The 20,696-nt window shown below is 46.9% G+C and overlaps 1 protein-coding gene across 4 annotated transcripts in view; it reads right to left on the bottom strand.

Moving 5' to 3' along the window:
• klhl17 (kelch-like family member 17) overlaps positions 1–20,088 on the bottom strand; it is a 35,371-nt gene extending 15,283 nt beyond the window's left edge. The window contains exons 1-5 of one of the 4 annotated variants that reach the window (XM_029664373.2): positions 19,710–20,088; positions 7,146–7,224; positions 6,222–6,486; positions 5,032–5,153; positions 1,588–1,809 (exon numbers count right to left, since the gene is read on the bottom strand). In XM_029664373.2, coding sequence (XP_029520233.1) covers positions 1,588–1,809; positions 5,032–5,153; positions 6,222–6,435 — 558 coding nt within the window. In that variant the 5' untranslated portion in view covers positions 6,436–6,486; positions 7,146–7,224; positions 19,710–20,088. The other 3 variants (XM_029664375.2, XM_029664374.2, XM_029664376.2) reach the window with 3 other exon arrangements.
• Between the last annotated feature and the right edge of the window lie 608 nt (positions 20,089–20,696).

Raw genomic sequence — 20,696 nt, 5'->3', positions numbered from 1 at the left:
CCCCAAGACATGCTAACCTCTCACCATTACAATAACAGGGGAGGTTAGCATTTCATATCAAACCCCCAAGACATGCTAACCTTTCACCATTACAATAACAGGGGAGGTTAGCATTTCATATCAAACCCCCAAGACATGCTAACCTTTCACCATTACAATAATAGGGGCGGTCAGCATTTGTGGGATGAAAATGGATGAAAATGCCCTCAAATTAAAGCTGACAGTCTTTAACCTCATAGTCATTGTATCATTTAAAATCCAAATGTGCTGGAGTACAGAGCCAAAGCAAACAAAAAAATGTGTCACTGCCCCAATACTTTTGGAGCTCACTGTATGTGATTGTATACAAATGTAAACTAGGTTTGAAAAGACAACATTTTAGTTAAATGTTATACAGTATCTGGGCTTCTTGCAATCGATTTGCAGTCTACATATTATTTGTAATTATGTTCCGGCCCTCTGATCATCCACTCAATATATATATATTTTTTAATTATTATTATTTATTAATTTAAACGGCCCATGGCTGAATCTTTGTTGATGATCCCTAGCCTAACCTGTCATGTCTGACACTATCTCTCTAAACTTATTTTCACTAATAAACACACCTAGGTATGCCTCTAAGACCAACTCAGACCCTAACACAGACTGTTGACTTCAACACCTCAAATCTTCCCAAAGGATCCATGGAGCGTTATCTTCTTTCCACATGATGCTAGGTTGCTAACTGTCCCATTCACCTCTAATGGTCTCCTGGCATCTTGTAACCACACATACACCATGGCTGTGTTCCAGGCTGACTACATTGCAGACGCATGCCAGATCTCACAATGCCAAACTAGCTAACCACATCGCATGATATAGCAATGAGATGCACGACTGCACAGTCGATGACATGACAAGCAACCATTGGTAGCGAGCAACGTCTGCAATGTAGTCGGCCTGGAACGCGCCCATCTTTGGAAGTTCTCTGCCCGATTACCATTTTGAGGGTATGACCCCCAACAAGGCTGTCATTGGACAAGTCCAGACACTGAGTTGACGTGACATAAAACTAGTCCGGGTCAGGGAGGCGGAGATCACGATGAGTTAAACTACAAGAGACATTGATTGACAAGGAGCTGAGGATTTCTGTCTAGTGAGTGTTGAAAGGGAACTACGCACTTGTCTTTGCTGCTTGCTCTTTGAAGGCCCTTGGGGGGGTTGAGGAAAGGTTAGAACACAACCAGATGTCCTCCTCTTTTTGCCCGGAAAAGGGGTGAGAGAGAGTGTCAGAGAGGGAGAGTCGGAGACTAATGCTAAGCTAACCTATCTCAGTGTGTCTTTCAATTTACCATTTGAAATACTAACTACCAGAGAAGTGGACAGCACTCACCAGAGCTATTTTCCTAGTGTGTCTACAGCTTGCAGACTCCCAACATCAGTGCACAAGTCAAAGTGCACCAAAAGTGCCCTGATAGCTTTCAACAATTCCAATGCAACTCATTAGCTAAAGGAGATCCCAACGCTGCCACCAAATACAACATCAAGTCGTTCTGTGTGGAAAAGCATATAACATGCTATTTCAGGACTCTTTCTGGCCCCTACCTGCTTTAGCGGCAGCAGCATGAACTCCTCAGTCTTGGACACCTCCACAAAGTGCTGCAGGACGTACTTGTGCGCAGACTTGAGCAGGTCGCTGCAGGAGTGCGTGTCGGCAAAGCTGCGGATGCCCAGGCAGTTGGAAGGGTCCAGCTGGCTGAGGAGGAACTTACAGCAGGCGTCCCTCACCCCGTTGAGCTGCAGCAGGCTGGCCGCTGGAAGCAATGTCTGGAAGCAAATGGAGTGATATAAAACAATATGTAGAATGTGGAGGAATTATATGGGATAGGATGTGAGGAATGGTATAGGAATGTACAGTACAGGGTAGGTTTATGGTGTGATGGGAAAGGATGTGACAGATGGGATGGGATTTGACGGTACTACAGTTGAAGTCGGAAGTTTACATAAACTGAGTTTAAATCTATTTGGCTAAGGTGTTTCACAATTCTTGACCTTTAATCCTAGGAAAAATCCCCAGCGTAGGTCAGTGAAGATCACCACTTTATTTTCAGAATGTGAAATGTCAGAATAATAGTAGAGAGAATTTTTTATTTCAGCTTTTATTTCTTTCACCATATTCCCAGTGGGTCAGAAGTTTACATATACTTAATTAGTATTTGACAGCATTGCCTTAAAATGGTTTAACTTGGGTCAAACATTTCAGGTAGCCTTCCACAAGTTGAGGAAATATTGGCCCATTCCTCCTGACAGAGCTGGTGTAACGGAGTCAGATTTAGTGGCCTCCTTGCTCGCACACGCTTTTTCATTTCTGCCCACAAATTTTCTATAGGATTGAGGTCAGGGCTTTGTGATGGCCACTTCAATACCTTGACTTTGTTGTCCTTAAGCCTTTTTGCCATAACTTTGGAAGTATGCTTGGGGTCATTATCCATTTTGAAGACCCGTTTGTGACCAAGCTTTAACTTCCTGACTGATGTCTTTAAATGTTGCTTCAATATATCCACATAATTTTCCGGTCTCATGATGCCATCTATTTTACTGCGTGGTCCCATGGTGTCTATACTTGCGTACTTTTGTTTGTACAGATGAACGTGGTACCTTCAGACATTTGGAAATTGCTCCCAAGTATGAATCAGACTTGTGGAGGTCTACAAAAAAAATTTGAGGTCTTGGCTGATTTCTTTTGATTTTACCATGATGTCAAGCAAAGAAGCACTGAGTTTGAAGGTAGGTCTTGAAATACATCCACAGGTACACCTCCAATTGACACTAAAGCCATGACATCATGTTCTAGAATTTTCCAAGCTGTTTAAAGGCACAGTCAACTTAGTGCATGTAAACTTTTGAACCACTGGAATTGTGATACAGTCAATTATAAGTGAAATGATCTGTCTGTAAACAATTGTTGGAAAAATGACTTGTGTCATGCACCAGGTAGATGTCCGAACCAACTTGCCAAAACTATAGTTTGTTAACAAGAAATTTGTGGAGTGGTTGAAAAACACATTTTAATGACTCCAACCTAAGTGTATGTAAACTTCCAACTTCAACTGTATATATAAAAGGGTATAAAAGGAACATAAATACTTTTACGAAGTCATGTACAGTGCATTCGGGAAGTAGTCAGACACTTTGACCTTTTACACATTTTGTTACGTTACAGTCTTAGTTCTAAAATGGATTGAATAAAAAAATCCTCATCGATGTAAACACAATATCCCAATATGCCAAAGCGAAAACAAGTTTTTAGAAATGTTTGCAAATGTATTGAAAATAGAAAACAAAAGCCTCAGACCCTTTGCTATGAGACTTGAAATTGAGCTCCTTGTGCATCCTGTTTTCATTGATCATCCTTGAGATGTTTCTACAGCTTCATTGGAGTCCACCTGTGGTATATTCAATTGATTGGACATGATTTGGAAAGGCACACACCTATCTATATAAGGTCCCACAGTTGACAGTGCATGTCAGAGCAAAAACCAAGCCATGAGGTTCAAGGAATTATCCGTTAAGCTCAGAGACAGGACTGTGTTGACGCATAGATCTAGGGAATGGTACACATACATTTCTGCAGCTTTGAAGGTCCCCACAGTGGCCTTCATGGAAGAAGTTTGGAACCACCAAGACTCTTCCTAGAGCTGGCCGCCCGGGCCAAACGGAGCAATCAGGGGAGAAGGGCTCCAGAGTTCCTCTGTGGAGATGGGAGAACATTCCCAAAGGACAACCATCTCTGCTGCACTCCACCAATCAGGCCTTTATGGTAGAGTGGCCAGACAGAAGCTACTCCTCAGTAAAAGGCACATGACAGCCCGCTTGGAGTTTGCCAAAAGGCACCTAAAGGACTCTCAGACCATGAGAAACAAGATTATCTGGTCTGATGAAACCAAGACTGAACTCTTTGGCCAAAATGCCAAGCGTCAGGTCTGGATGAAACCAGGCACCATCCCTATAGTGAAGTATGGTGGTGGCAGCATCATGCTATGGGGAAGTTTTTCAGCGGCAGGGACTGGATCGAGGGAAAGATGAACAGAGCAAAGTACAGAGAGATCCTTGATGAAAACCTGCTCCAGAGTGCTCAGGACCTCAGACTGGGGTGAAGGTTCATCTTCCAACAGGACAACAACCCTAAACACACAGCCAAGACAACGCAGGAGTGGCTTCGGGACAAGTCTCAATGTCCTTGAGTGGCCCAGCCAGAGCCAAGACTTGAACCTAATCGAACATCAGTGGAGAGACCTGAAAATAGCTGTGCAGCGAAGCTCCCCATCCAACCTGACAGAGCTTGAGAGGATCTGCAGAGAAGAATGGGAGAAACTCCCCAAATGCAGGCGTGCCAAGCTTGTAGCGTCACACCCAAGAAGACTCGAGGCCGCAATCGCTGCCAAAGGTGCTTCAATTAAGTACTGAGCAAAGGGTCTGAATACTTATATAAATGTGATATTTCAGTTTTTTATTTTAAAATAATTTAGCAAACATTTCTAAAACCCTGTATTTGATTTGCCATCTATTGTGTGTAGATTAATGAGCGGGGGGGAAAACAATTTAATCAATTTTAGAATAATGCTGTAACAAAATGTGGAAAAAGTCAAAGAGTATGAATCTGAATGCACTGTAAGTATCAGTATCTTATTGTGGAATACTTTAAAAGGTTTTGAAGGGCAATTATTTAGCTAAATGATTTCAGAGCTAAGAAGACAAAGATATTACAACAAGAGTCAAATACATATTAAACCCTGACCGATTTTGTGCCTTCCACAAACTTCTGAGTAACTCTGACGCTAACCCTTCGCTAGGTACCAGCGGTCAGAGAAAAAGATACGCTTAAAAAAAAAATGTTCAAGACCATTTAGAATAATGACGGTACATTAGGGCTACGTCACAAATGGCAGTCTTCCCTACATACTACTTTTCACCAGAGTACTATGCAATGCACATAAGTAGTGCACTCTATAGGGAATAGGGTGTTATTTTAGACACTTTTCTCCCTACCTGCACGTTGCCCTCCCCCACCACGATTTCTGCCGTGTAGGCATACTGAACCAGCTGTTCCAACGCCTGGGGGTCAATGTCATGCAGGGTCACGTGGGTCTGACGACTCTCCGACATCTCATCTGTATGACCAGAGGCAGACAGAGTTTTCCACTTAATAAAGTCTGAAATACATGTGCCTGTGTCTGTGCGGACAATCCAATACAACACTCATCTCTACGTACATTTAACTGAAAAGAAAAGAGAGTGTGGTGTGTGTGTTTAACATGGTATACTCTAATTGTCACATAGAGTATATCTCACATAGAGCACTTCTATCTCCCATAAGACACACATTCTTATAGGGCAGTCACTGCATAGCACTCATTTGTAGCAGTCTGTGTGATCAATTGTTTTGACTGTCAGACAATATTTGTGTAATTCTGATCCCTGGATCTATGCAGCGCTTGCACTAAGCCAAACGCTGGTGAAGAAGCATGATCACAGCAGCATGGAAGGGAGTTCAATTGTGCCAAAAGATCAAAAAGAGCCATCACGCACGCACAGGCACACCAGCGTTTTGTTTATATTGATTAGATTTGTCAGCTATATGAGCAGATTTGTATAGGCCTAGGTTTAAAGCATGGTCAGTTGAAAAGAAGCCTAGTGGGAAGTCTTAACGCCTCTCTCTCCAGGGACATACCCTCACAAAGCTCTAGTCTGAGCTGCAGGATGGAGGAGGAAAACTTGGACACACACCTCACCTGGTGACCTATGACCCCAACAGGAAAGAGAACGCACACAAACAGGGAGGAGGAAGGAAGTGGTCACTGGTGAGGAAGTAAGAGCAAACAAATGAGGTGTTGCTCACAAGGTGAGATGCCACTCACACATTGAGCGAAATGTAGCACAGTTCAAAGCACAATTCATTTAAGCATCAACCAAGAATCGCCAAAAACATGTCACACACCACTTTGTTCATGGTTCTAATAATTTAAACACATCCCATTTGTTTATATTCCGTAGCAATGGAGAATCGTGCAAGCTTCAATAGTGTAATGAGGCGTGGAAGAGAGACAGCTAGGGTAAAGAGAGTAAGACGGTGGCTAAAAGAGGGTGACTAACACGAGGGGTGAACACTTGTGAAGGCGTGGAGGAACGGAAGAGCATCTCAGTAGCAGGGAGAGCGAACTCCGCGGAGGGATACTTACTTGTAAACATGGCATGGAAGTAGGGACTGCAGGAGGCCAGCACCACCTTATGCGCCTTGATCTCCTTGTTGGAGACGTGCAGCACGATGTCGCAGAGCAGGCCACGCTGGCGCATCCTGTTCATGGACACAAACGAGTCGTGGTAGTGGCGCTTGGAGTTGTGCGAGATGCTGTGGCCGTCACGGTTCAGCAGCTGCATGCCCCCCTCCATCATGGTGCCGTGGTCAGCAGCAGCCGGCTCCTGCCTGGGCCTCACTCTGGGCGACTGTGACACACAAGAAGAGCCATTTTGGTTTATTCCATACAAATACAACGCAATTCAATTGACCCCGATTTTATACAATTACCCCCTGGCTGAATTATTATTATTTTATCTAATAGGCTACTGATTGTGTCATAGATCAGCAGATTGTGTTAGTGTTGTCACGATACCAGAATTTTGACTTCGATGCCGGTACCAGGTTTAGTGTCACAATACTCTATACCAAAACGACACTACGGCGGCATAAACAAAAAAGGCATATTAGCCAAAGTCACAGAATGGCACTTGATGCAGACAGATAAACTCAGCTATTGCTCTGTTCAATTGTTTGGCATCTTCTGTATCATTCATTATATTACATTTTCTTCGAGTCAAAATTCTTCAGAGACAGCATTGTATGCATTAATGAATCAATTATACAATCAATTTGACTTTGTTTTTACCGATCTAACAACATAACGGCAATAATTTATTTGTATGGTAAATCTCTATAGATGACAATGGTGCTGCAATGGATAGCTGCCGTTTTACAGGCTCCTGATCAATTCTGCTATTTTGTGAGTATTTTTGCGCTGATCTGAACTTTTTTTGTACATGAGGTTTCCGCCATCTTTTCTTCTGACCGAAATGAGCTTCTGGACATCAGAACAGCGATCACTAACCTCGATTTGGATGATGATTTCTACTTCAACAAGTCGGCAGTGCAGGATAATCTGCTCACCCCAGACAAGGCCCTAATCCCTGAGACTCGGGAAAGGAAGGTAGTGTGTTAGAGAGGCCGACTTGCAGACACCCTGACAAAACTACGTTGGCGAGTAAATAAACCGCCTTTTCCCTCCATTCTATTGGCAAAATAACACATCACTGGAGAACTGTATTATCCTATATTTCTCAGAGTCGTGGCTGAACAAGGACATGGATAATATACATCTAGTTGGTTTTCTATGCACCAGCAGGACAGAAAGGCTCCCTGGGGGAGGTGTGTCTCTTTGTTAACAACAGCTGGTGCGCAATCTCTAAAATTAAGTCAATCTCGAGGTACTGCTCACCCAAGTTAGAATACCTCATGATAAGGCGTAGAACCGGGATCATCAACTTGACTAAGATTTTTTTTATTGAGTGGATGATCGGAACATAATTACAAATAATTTGTAGACTGCAAGTTGACTACAAGAAGCCCAAACAGAGATAATATTTGACTAAAACATAATCATTTCAAACCTTGCTTATATTGGTATATGATCACGTGTCTCTATTATGCGTGGAAATAATTGGGAACAGATGTCCCAAATTAAAATCACTTGGAGTTGATTTCCTGGTGTTAAGTGCGGAGAACAAGTATGCTGATTTTGCAGTTTTTCCTACTTACAAAGCATGTAGAGGTCTGAAATTTTTATCATAGGTACACCTCAACTGTGAGAGACGGAATCTAAAACATTAAGTAATTAATTTGCAATTCATTGCATGACATAAGTATTTGATCACCTACCAACCAGAAACGAGGGTCCACATACTTTTGACCAAGTAGTGTATTTACTACAGAACAAACATAACAGGATAAAAACAAAAGAATAACAATAAAAAATGCAAGACTCAAAAAAGCACCCTAATGAAAAGCCAAGCTAAAAAGGTGTGTTTTAAGATCTCTTTGAAATATGTCCACAGTTTCGGCCCCCATCAGGTGCTCTGGCAAGCTATTCCAGACGCAGGGGGCATAGTAACTAAAGGTAACTAAAAGGCCAGTCCCAGAGAACCTGAGAACCTGAGGGACTTACTGGGTACACAACTCAACAGCACGTCTGATATGTATTGGGGTGCACAATAGGAGATCGATTTCAAAACCAACTGGATAACAGTAACACTATCTTGCTTTTGTCGTGTCTTTGGCTATGCCGGATTAAGTGATATGACATGCTATTCTATAAAATCCTTTCTCAGTAATTAATATTACCTGATTGAGCTAATCATGTAAATGTAATTAACTAGAGAGTCGGGGCACCACAAAATAATATTTATAGAGCTGTTATCTTCCAAATAAACTCATAAAGACCTAGTAATATTTTACATCAATAGCAGTCAATATTAATCGTCACCTTAATTCAGTCTCATCAGAAAGTTGTGAATTATTGGTTATCTTCACGAACCCTGGCTAACAAGTTGAATTAGTAATACAAAATTGGGTTTAATTATTTATTTACTAAATACCTAACTAAATCACAAAGAATTACATATACACAGAATGAATTATACCTTGATTACAAATTGTCATAAAGGAAAACGTCCCTGGTGGACCGAACAGATATGACAGCTTGTTACACAAAAGAAAAGGGTCTGGGTTTGAGTGAAAGAGCGGGAAAACTGAGGAACAAAGGGCGAAGCTGTGCTATCGTAAATACAGTAAGTATCTTATGCATTCTATCTTATGCATACCACCCATTTGGAAAAGGAAAATGCAATAAATATTTTCTCTGAGCTGCGCCTCGGTAGGTTGGTGGTAAATGGAAGGCCGTGTTGCCCAAACGAGTCCTTTGAAGAATGTCTCTGGTGGTAAATTGGATATGTTGTAGTAACATTGTTGTGTGGTAGACGGGTTACTCTGTCTGTTCTTTCCTAGCCTACGTTTACAGCTGCTGTTGCTAACTCAACGGCTAGGAGGTATCACTTTTGTAGTGAATAAGAGTTCAAAGTTCATACCATTCGCAACCAAAGCTCACGCCGAGGTTGGCTTCGTTCTGTAGTTATTATCTGAACCATTCTGACATCGGACCGTCATCCTCACATCCTCGGAACAGGAGGTTACATTTTCGTCAAGACTTTAAATAGTGGAGCGAGAAGGGTGTGTTTGAAAAGTTTTATAACCCATGTCTTTTCACAGGGGCGGGCCACTGACTGAGCAGAGCCCTAACCTTATGAAAACCCAAATCTCTCATTTGGAAGCTAAAATTACATTTCATCTCTTCACCAATAATTTTATATTCAAACATTTAAATTGAACAACAATTCCATGTGACTCCGATAACTACAATGTGCAGACTTTCCACTGTAGAGTTTATGTCATCCTGTCATTAATAAGAATGTCTCAGATGACAACCGAACTGACATCCTATTCATTAAGTACCACCGCATATGTTCAATTGGTTGGATTACCAGAATATAGTTCAATTCCCCCCACCTTCTGATGTTCCCAGAATCTCTATGTTAACCAAGGGGTTTTCAAATGTCACATCAGTAGGGTAGAGAGAGGAAAAAGGGGGAAGAGGTATTTATGACTGTCATAAACCTACCCCCAGGCCAACGTCATGACACTTTGGATCTTCATGCCTGATAACCTAGGGCCTTTAAGAATCCACTGTCTATGTGTGCTATAGATTCCATAGACTCTATGGAGACGTTGTACTAAATATATCAGTGTAGGATGCATTAGTTTTAACTGTGCAGTGCACAAAAATATCCTTTAACAAATTCATTGTTTAACCATAGACGGAGAAGCATGTCAAATGTCACCACTGCTGCATAGGGCTTCTGTCACACACACACACACACACACAAATACAGACATCATGTTCTAATGCCCAGGGCAAATAGCTGGCATCAGGCTATTTTGCACATTGGTACTTTGCAAACGTTAAAATGACATTTAAGCAGCAGAGGCTCCTTGGGGGAGGACTGTCCTGCTCTGAAGAATTTCAGATTTTTTTTTTAATGTTCCTTTTTAGATAACACTAAACTAAATATATTCATGTCACCAAATAAGTGATTAAAACATATTGTTTTGCAATGAAGGTCCACAGTAGCCCCAACATCAGTCTGTAGGGTAGCACCATGTTGTAGCCGAAGGACAGCTAGCCTCCATCCTCCTCTGGGTGCATTGACTTCAGCACAAAACCTAGAAGGCTTGTAGTTCTTACCCCCTTCCATAGACTTACACAGTAATTATGACAACATCCTCCAACCCATCTTGAGCTCTTGCAGCATGAACTGACATGTCTCCCCACAATCAAAGGATTCTAAAATTAATCTAGTACTGAAAGCATAAGCTATAGCTAGCTGGCACTGCAGTGCATAAAATGTGGTTGCAAGAAAGAGAGAACTAGTTATATTTCATATTTCCACTTTCACTTACTTAGCTAGTGAATGCAGCTGGCTAGTTTAGCCTACTCAAACACCTGGCTCAAACAGAGAGGGATGCAATGTTAGCTAGCTGCCTATAGCTATCCAACACTTGAAGTCTTCCAAGTCAAGGTAAGATTTTGGTTTTATTAATTTATTGCCACCGAAGCCTGCCAGTGCAACTGCTAAACTATTTGCTGACTGTATATAGTACTGCATGATTGTAGCAGGTTTGCTAAGACTTTAGATCTAGTAGCTATGTTGACTATGGCGTTATAATATGGTGACAACGATGTAGGCTGTGTGTAGAGGTTAGCAGTTATGATATGAAGGTTTGGCATGGAAAGGTTTTTTCGCATGGTCACAGATTGCTGATGTGTTGTGCACTGAATTCCACAAGAAAAGGGAGAAGGTGAGGGAGAAGAGCACGTAGACGCAAGAAGAAATTATACAACAATCAAAGAGATCATCCTGTAATGCATCCGGAGTCTATTGTAGCGGTTTCAGGGGTTGTGTTGTGGATGGACGGTATGTGCCTGCGAGGTTTCCGTGTTTTCTGGCTACCAGGACCATAGACAGCAATGGGAAGTATTCCCCAGAGGCAGGACCATGGACAGCTCAGGCGAAACTTCCGGACTGCAGCAGAACAGCCACACCTGTCTCCAGTTGTATTTAGAGACTAAACTGCAGACAAGTGAAACCAATCAGGGCCTCTACTTAAACACGTCCTGGGTTTGCTTTCTTGACCTTTTTTTTTTATTTGACCCCAGCTGGTGAAGGAACAGGAGGCTATTGGAGAGACTGAGCATACAGTGGAGAAGGTGGTTTACCGGAATAAAGGAACTGATGATTTCAACACGGAGTGAACCCCCAAAGACCAAGATTGGAGGACTGGTGACGATGTATTTACCTTGCTTGTTTGAGTTTTGTATATCACAAACTCTGCCGGTACCTGATAAAATAAACCATGTTAACCCTTCACGTGGACTGGTGGTATGTGTTTATGTGTAAACCCTGCCCTGCAAAGATCATGCCGCTGAAACCGCCACAGTATTCAGACCCCCTCCCAATTTCCAAATTTTGTTACTTTACAGCCTTATTCTAAAATGTATTAGATAAATGTCCTCAATCTACACACAATACCCCATAATGACAATGTGAAAACAGGTTCAGAGATTCTTGCTAATGTATATAAAAAATGATACCTTATTTACATAAGTATTCAAACCCTTTGCTATGAGACTCAATTGAGCTCAGGTGTATCCTGTTTCCATTGATTATCCTTGATGTTTCTACAAATTGATTGGAGTCCACCTGTGGTAAATTCTATTGATTGGACATGATTTGGAATGGCACGCACCAGTCTATATAAAGGTCTCACAGTTGATAATGCATCTCAGAACACAAACCAAGCCATGAAGTCAAAGGAATTGTCCGTAGAGCTCAGAGACAGGATCGTGTTGACACACAGGTCTGGGGAAGTGTACCAAAATATTTCTGCAGCACTGAAGGTCCAAGAATAAAGTGTCCTCCATCATACTTAAATGGCGGTTCCAAACTAATTCCAAGACTCACCCTAGAGCTGGCCGCCCAGCCAAACAGAGCAATCGGGGAAGGGCCTTGGTCAGGGAGGTGACCAAGAACCCGATGGTCACTCTGACATAGCTCCTCTGTGGAGATGGAAGAAACTTCCATAAGGACAACCATCTCTGCAGCACTCCACTAATCAGGCCTTTTTGGTAGAGTGGCCAGACGGAAGCCACTCCTCAGTAAAAGGCACATGACAGCCTGCTTGGAGTTTGACAAAAGGCACCTCTGGTCTGATCAAACCAAGATTGAAGTATTTGGCCTGAATGCCAAAGCGTCACATATGGAGGAAGCCTGGCACCATCCCTATGGTGAAGCATGGTGGTGGCAGCATCATGCAGTGGGGTTATTTTTCAGCTGCAGGGACTGCGAGACTAGTCAGGATCGAGGGAAAGATGAAAGGAGCAAAGTACGGCGAGATCATTGATGAAATCCTGCTCCAGAATGCTCAGGACCACAGTCTGGGGTGAAGGTTCACCTTCCAAAAGGACAATGATTCTAAACACACAGCCAAGACAAGCAGGAGTGGCTTCGGGGACAAGTCAATGTCCTTGAGTGGCCCAGCCAAAGCCCGGACTTGAACCCGATTGAACAGCTCTGGAGAAACCAGAATATAGCTGTGCAGCGAAGCTACCCATCCAACCTGACAGCACTGAGAGGGTCTGCAGAGAAGACTGGGAGAAACTCCCCAAATACAGGTGTGCCAAGCTTGCAGCGTAGCACCAAATCTGACACGAGACTGTAATCATCGCCAAAAGTGCTTCAACAAAGTACTGAGTAAAGGGTCTGAATACTTATGTAAATGTAATATTTCCGTTTTTTTAAATACTGTAATGACCTGACTAGATCATAAATGAACCATTGTCCAGGCAGAGGCTTGAGTTTGCGAATTGACGGTTTATTAAACCAACTTTACACAGGCTACTGTTTGGGCCGTAGCACACGCCAAAAAGATGACAGATAACCCACAAGCCAATCGTGACCTTCTCTTGTGAAGCCCAGACGTAAGAGAGAGAACCAAAGCTGAACCTGGTCTTAACTTCCAATGCTCCACCCCCCTGCCCGCCACTCCGCCAACCACCAGGATGCCCGGCATCAGAACATTCCAGGCATTCCCGTGATTGGCAGATAGCAGGTTGATTGACATGTCGGACCCCGCGAACACCGGGTACTGGTCAGTACAACACAACCACCTCCTAGCCTAACACATAACACACAGCTGTCTGTGCGGGTCGCTACACAGCCCCCCACCACAAAGTCCCTCGTCCCGAGGGAACAAACAAAGTCTCTGAAGCGACCCGGAGGTCTCCTTTGCCTGCGTGGCCGTGATGGTCGCAGAGTGCCCCTCTGGGAACCAGGGGATGAAGGCAGGGATATGGGGACAAGGAAGCGGGAACGGGTAATACAGTCCGTGGCTCTGGGGAACCACGCGGTGACACCGGGGGAGACAGGGGAGTGGGCTGTCTGGAGCCTTTTCTGCGGCACCTGAGGGTGGGTGCCTGGAGAATGTCATTGCCAGAGAGGGGAATTGTGGGGGTTCCTGGGGTTTGGGGAGAAGAGGCCCCTCTGTATGGGGCTAACCTGTCCCGGTGCAGTGCCACCTTTCTCCCCCTGGGAGGAAGCTGCACCCGGTACACAACCTCCCTACCCTCTCCAGGACACTGCAGGGTCCCACCCAGTGACTGTCCAACTTGGGGCATCTGCCTTTTTTCCTTAGGGGCTGTAGACCCAGACCAGCTCCCCAGCCACAAAGTGCCTTCCCGGGTGTGCACGTCATAGTTCCTTTTCTGCCTCACACCTGCATTCACCAGCTGCTCTCTGGCGAAGGTGTGGGCTGTCTCCAGGCGGTACTGGAGTCTCCGGGCATACTCCGGCCCCGGAGGAACATGAGGGCTATCCAGGGGCCGACCAAACGCCATCTCCGCAGGGGTGCGGATCTCTCTCCCCAGCATGAGGAGGGCAGGCGTGCAGGAGGTGGAGTCTTGGACGGCGGAGCGGCATGCCATGAGGACCATAGGCAGGTGCTTGTCCCAGTCACGCTGGTGTTTGGAAGAAACGATGGCCAGCTGCTGTCCAAGCGTTTTGTTGAAGCGCTCCACAAGGCCATCACTTTGAGGATGGAGAGGAGTAGTGCGGGTCTTGTGCATACCCAGCCTCTCACACATGGTGGCGAACACACGGGACTCAAAGTTTCTGCCTTGGTCGCTGTGGATGGACTCTGCAGCTCCAAACCTGCTGAACATCCCCGCTGTCAGGGCGTCGACGATGGTCTCTGCCTCCTGGTCAGGCAGGGCATAGGCCTCGGGCCATTTTGTGAAATAGTCCATGGCCGTGAGCACCCAGCGGTTTCCACTGTCTGTGGTGGGGAACGGCCCAACTACATCCACTCCCACCCTCTCCATGGGAGCCCCCACTGGGAACTGTTGGAGCTGAGCATGAGAGCGGCCTGGGGGCCCTTTCTCGCTGTGCAGTTGTCACAGCGGCGACAAAAGTCCTCCACATCCCTCTTGTGCTGCCCCCAGTAGAAGCCCTGACGGAGACGGCGCAGTGTTTTTGTGACCCCAAAGTGTCCAGTCCCCACCCCCATGGGTACTCTGGAGCACAGCCTCCCGCAATGCTTTTGGGACCACCACCTGCCACCTCTCCTCTCCCGTAGCTGACTCCTTCCATGCCCGCTGTAACACGCCATCAGCCAGCCGCAGTCTCTCAAACTTCGACCACAACCCTTTGGTCGCGAGTGAGAGCGCTGTCACCTCTTCCCATGGTGGCCTCACCTGCGCCTCTACCCACTGTAGCACTGGCTGTAGGTCTGTGTCCGTCCCTGCTGCTGCCGCCATTCAGCCACGTCGACAGTCTGCAGCTCACAGCAGACAGGCCCGCTCGCCCGACACACTGTGGCACAGACACCCTCCTCTGCCCGCAGCTCTCTCTCCCGTCCCTCTCCGTTCACAGTGGCGGCAGCCGTCTGCAGTACAGGGCCGACGGGACATGGCGTCGGCGTTGGAGTGGCGTGCCCCTGCCCTGTGCACCACCGTGAAGTCATACGGCTGAAGCTCCTCCAACCAGCATGCCACCTGCCCCTCTGGCTCTCTGAAAGACATGAGCCACTGGAGAGCAGAGTGGTCAGTCCTTACAGTAAAGGGCAGACCACCCAGGTAGTACTTGAAGTGTTTGACGGAAGCCACAACAGCCAAGAGCTCCCGCCGGGTGACACAGTAGCGGCGCTCATGTTTGTCAAATGTTTTGCTGAAGTACGCCACCACTCTCTCCCCCTCTGGCCCCACCTGGACCAGCACCCCACCCATGCCCACATTGCTCGCGTCTGTGTCCAGGATAAAGGGCAAGGTGAGGTCAGGGGGGCCTCGATCAGTGCACGTTTGAGGGTGTTGAACGCCTCCTCACACTCCACTGTCCAAGTGAAAGCCTTGTCCTTCGGCAGCAGGCGGTTCAGTGGAGCAGCAACGCTTGAGAAGCCCCGTACAAACCTCCTGTAGTACGAGGCCAGGCCCAGGAAGCTCTTCAGCTGACGCTGGTCGGTGGGGGTGGGCCAGTCTCTGACAGCCCCTACCTTGTCCTCCATGGTGCTGATCCCCTCCTTCCCCACTCGGTGGCCCAAGAAGGACACCTCTCTCCTCATGAAGTGGCACTTCTCGGGGGTGGAGCTTCAGACCTGCGGCAGCCACCCTCTCCAGCACACGCCGTAGCGCCCCCAGGGCTGACTGGAAGGAGCTGCCATGGGCCAGGATGTCATCGAGGTATACCAGACACTGCTGTCGGGGATGCCATCCAGCACCCTGTCCATCAAACGCTCAAAAGTAGCTGGAGCGTTGCACAGGCCAAAGCACAGGACCTTGAACTGCCAGTGTCCTCTGTTAGTGGAGAACGCAGTTTTGGCTCTGGCCTCTGGGGAGAGGGCACCTGCCAGTAGCCACTGCGGAGGTCTAGTGAGGAGAACCAGGAGGACCCCCTAACCAGGTCCAGCGACTCATCGATACGTGGTATGGGGTATGAGTCCTTCCTGGTTACCTCATTCAGCCGCCTGTAGTCCGCACAGAACCTCAGCTTGCCCCCCTTCTTCGGAACCATGACGACTGGCGCCGCCCAGGGGCTGTCTGAGGGCTCAATGAAGTCTGCCCGCTGCATCTCCAACACAGCCTTGTCTGCCGCCTCCTGGCGTGCCAGCGGGATACGGCGGGGACGCATCTTGATGGGTCGAGCATCACCTGTGTCGATCTCATGCTGCACCAGATGAGTCTGACCCACCTCTTCCTCACTCAACGCAAAGCTGTCTCTGAATTCAAACAGCAACTGCCACAACCGTTCCTGCTGCTCGGGGTCAAGACCAACACAGTTCCTCCCCCATATCTCCCTCACTGCAGACAGTGTCCTCTCCTCTCCCATCTGGGGTAGCTGGGCTGGGGGGGTGCGGCCCGGGCTCACAGAGGGCTGTGTCATGGAGGTAGCTGGGGAATGTAACACACCGCCGTAGGTGACAGGGGGACTGGGGAAAAGTCACACACAGCTGTGGGGGAGGGGGCGCAGCCATGAGTCTCTGCTGCTTTAACTGTTGGAGTAAAGGGTTTGTTGGGTTGAGTGAATGTGACATTAGGGGGGGCCATGGTGACTTCCGTCCCTCCCTGGAAGCTCAGTGTGCCCCTATTTAGGTCTAACTGGCAGCCTATGCTCCTAAGAAAGTCCAACCCCAGGATACAAGGGTCCTGCACAGCCGCCACCCACACAGGATGACGCACAGTCCTGCCTCCTACTGTCAGAGTCATTATTCCCTTCCCTTTCATGGGTGCCAGCTCACCTGTGACTGCACAGTTGTAGGCTCACACTGAGTCCAACCTGGCACAATATCTGGCCTCACCAGGGTTACTGTGGACCCAGTGTCCACCAGGGCGGAGCAGGGCACCCCCTCCACAGTGACAGGGACATGACAAAAGTCCCCAACACAGGTCCGGCCCACCACAACAACAGGCTCCATCCGCTTGCCCTCGTCTGCTTCTGGGGGAAGTGGAGCCTTGCTTCCCCGTCTGTGCCGGTGGGCTCCTCCTGAAGATGATGGTGGTTGGGATAGAAAGCCAGGGGTCCGCACTACCCGGTCTATGCGGACCCCGAGCCGTTTCCCTGAGCTCTGGGGGACATGGGGCAATCTCGGCGCAGATGGCCTGGCTGGCCACAACCCCAGCAGACCCTGGGACCAGGGCGTGTGTTTCGTTCCGCCTGTAGCGACACAGCACGAATGAGTTTTGTCATTTCGGCCACCCAAGCAGGCTTTTCCGGCTCCGGGCTGCTCTGCCCCCCCAGCTCGCACAGAGGGTGTGTCTCCCTGCACCCCCACCAAAGCCCCAGCTGAAGCCCCAGCCCACACCAGCTCCCTCTCCAAAGCCATCTCCAAGGCTGTCTGCAATGACTCAGGATGAGCCAGCTGGGTCTGTATGCGCAGCTCCGTAGGAGAGAGCGCCTGTATGAACTGGTCCCGTGCTAGCTCGCTCTGCACGGAGGGGGGGCATGTGAGCATATGCCCGCCGAGAGAGGCTCTCAATGTCATTAGCTAGCACCCGTAGAGGCTCTCCAGGCTGCCTGCGTCTATTACTCAGTTCGGAGCGCAGTAGCCCGGGCTGTACACACTGTCCATAGCACCTCCTCAGTGCTCCCACTAAAGCACCATAATCATGCCTGTCCTCGGGGCTAATCAATATCAAACAGGCCAGAGCTTCATCCGTGAGGCATAAAGCCAACTGCAGTGCCCTTTCTTCATCCGACCACCCCCTAAAATGAGCTAACAGTTCAAACTGAGCATGAAAAGCTTCCCAATCCGCCTTACCGGAATACTTCGGGGTCTTAACAGATACGGACGCAGCCGGGAACTGGGCGCCGCCATGTTTGTTTACATCCTGAGCCCCAGATTCCTCGTCACGCCGCGTCGACGTCACCACTTCGGTCCGCCCACCAGAATCTGCGCGAAATACAGTCGACGAAGCACTCATGCCTGCTTCATCCGCCATCGCTCTAACGTCCTCCCTCAAGCGGCCTCTGCGCTCCGACGCCCTGGCGATCTCCTCAGACAGAACCCCCGACGTCCATTCACACGCACCTCCTTGGCCATAATCGTCCCCTACCTCCACCTTCACTTTCGGATTCCCTCGAAGCATTTTCAATCCCCGTTCTCACCTACGGTAGCTAGCCACATAAGTCAGCTAGCTAGCTGGCTAACTTGTATCAACGTTTTTACTTCTGACACCAATGTAATGACCTGACTAGATCATAAATGAACCATTGTCCAGGCAGAGGCTTGAGTTTGCAAATTGACGGTTTATTAAACCAACTTTACACAGGCTACTGTTTGGGCCGTAGCACACGCCAAAAAGATGACAGATAACCCACAAGCCAATTGTGACCTTCTCTTGTGAAGCCCAGACGTAAGAGAGAGAACAAAAGCTGAAACTGGTCTTAACTTCCAATGCTCCACCCCCCTGCCCGCCACTCCGCCAACCACCAGGATGCCCGGCATCAGAACATTCCAGGCATTCCCGTGATTGGCAGATAGCTGGTTGATTGACATGTCGGACCCCGCGAACACCGGGTACTGGTCAGTACAACACAACCACCTCCTAGCCTAACACATAACACACAGCTGTCTGTGCGGGTCGCTACAATACGTTTTTAAAATTCTAAAAACCTGTTTTTGCTTTGGGGCATTGTGTGTAGATTGAGTTTTAAAAAACGATTCAATCCATTTTAAAAGTCAAGGGGTCTGAATACTTTCCGAAAGCACTGTTTGTAGCCGCTATGAAGTGAACTGTTTGCGTGTGATCAGGGATGTATTAATTCCGCCGATTCTGTTAAACGTTTGTTAAACGGAACGAAACGGACTGAACATACCTGTTGGACTAATGATTAACGCGTGCAAGGCGTTAACGAATGTGTCAATGTCTGCCACCCTGATTACTCAAATTTCTCTCGACCTATGAACCTTGCGTACGTTGTAAACTTTCATTCATAGGCTAGGTTGTAGCAACTTCAAGATGGGCATAGGGAAAATCCACCTAGACCTATCGATGTTTCATTGAGCTGGGTGAATATGGTGTAATATAAATAAGGCTGTTTATAAATAAACAAAAAATCTCGTCGGCCACGGCATTCAATGCCATTGTATTTTTAACGCATACAAGATTGCCACCCCACATGAGAATGCATTTGGTCACTGCAGTAAAAGACACACCGACTGCATTATCCGCGGCCATGCCACACAAAGCTATTCCACATACACATTTCCTTTTTCGGACTCATTCAGCATTCTGGATGGCTGCTAGACATACGGCTTCAATTTATGCAGGCCATTTCCCCGTTGTGACCGTCACCATCTTTGTTCGTTTAACAACATGCATGCTGTCATCACGCCTTCTTACTTGAGCTTGTTTCTATTCATTTATATTCCTAAAGAGGTGGTACTGCACCCCAACACCATCTACTTCGAATGACAGTATCATCAGCAAGAAAATGGAGAGAAAAAAGCCAATTACCGGTGATAAACGTTGCGGTTTCGTCGCCCCTCTTCACTGAAATGATGGGGAACGTGAAAACAACACGAGATGCATCCAAATTGATAAACTCTACTGCCTGCCTCGGTCCATATGAGTAAAGCATACGACAGGAAGAAAGCCTCTATTCAATCATGTTGTTGACGTACGTAAATGCAAACTGCATGAGCAATGAGTGACATCAAATGTTAAGGTGGACCTGCAGCAGTGATGCTTAGATACTATCTTGCCGCGTGGATAAAACAACAAATTGGCAGGAAATGTTTGTTGGCTGTGTAATTGTAAAACGCGTTTGTGACGTTCATAAATTATAACTACCGGTATGTCCAAATTGCTATCTAGACCACCTTAAATCGACAGTGCGGCTGCAGCCCAGTGAGCACCGTCCGACGCCAACGTCCATGGACCTTGCGATTTGGTCCGTCCACCCTTGCCTTGATTTCAACGTCTACAGACGTTTTCCGGCCTCGATTTGCCCCAAACGTAGACGTCTATGATTTGGTCCGGTCTGAACTCGGATTTGTCCCAAACATAAACGTCTATGTTTGGGAAGTTTGGACAGCAAAGTACAGTGCAGCAGTTTTTGCCCTAGCACTACACAGCTTTTTCAAATAATCAAAGCTTGATGATTAGTTGGCTAATTGAATCAGCTGTGTAGTGCTAGGGCAAAAAACAAAATGTGCACCCAGAGTGGGCCCCAGGACCAAGTTTAGGAAACCTTGCAGTAGAGCACAGCAGAGTACATTACAGTAGAGCAAAGTATAGTTCAATACAGAAGAGTACAGTATAGTTCAGTACAATACAGATGAGTAAAGTATAATATACTATATTGTACAACACCCTACTGTACTGTTCTGTACTCTACCAAAATAAACTGTTCTGAACTAAACTCTACTGTGCAGTTCAAACTTGTGAAATAGACTTCTATGATTGGTTCAGATTTGGTCCGGTCCAACCAAATGTGGTCTT

The sequence above is a fragment of the Oncorhynchus nerka genome, linkage group LG7 (genome assembly GCF_034236695.1).
Source record: "Oncorhynchus nerka isolate Pitt River linkage group LG7, Oner_Uvic_2.0, whole genome shotgun sequence".
Taxonomy (NCBI): domain Eukaryota; kingdom Metazoa; phylum Chordata; class Actinopteri; order Salmoniformes; family Salmonidae; genus Oncorhynchus; species Oncorhynchus nerka.
The sequence above is the reverse complement of the archived record's forward strand: the minus strand, read 5'-3'. Positions and strand labels throughout refer to the sequence as shown.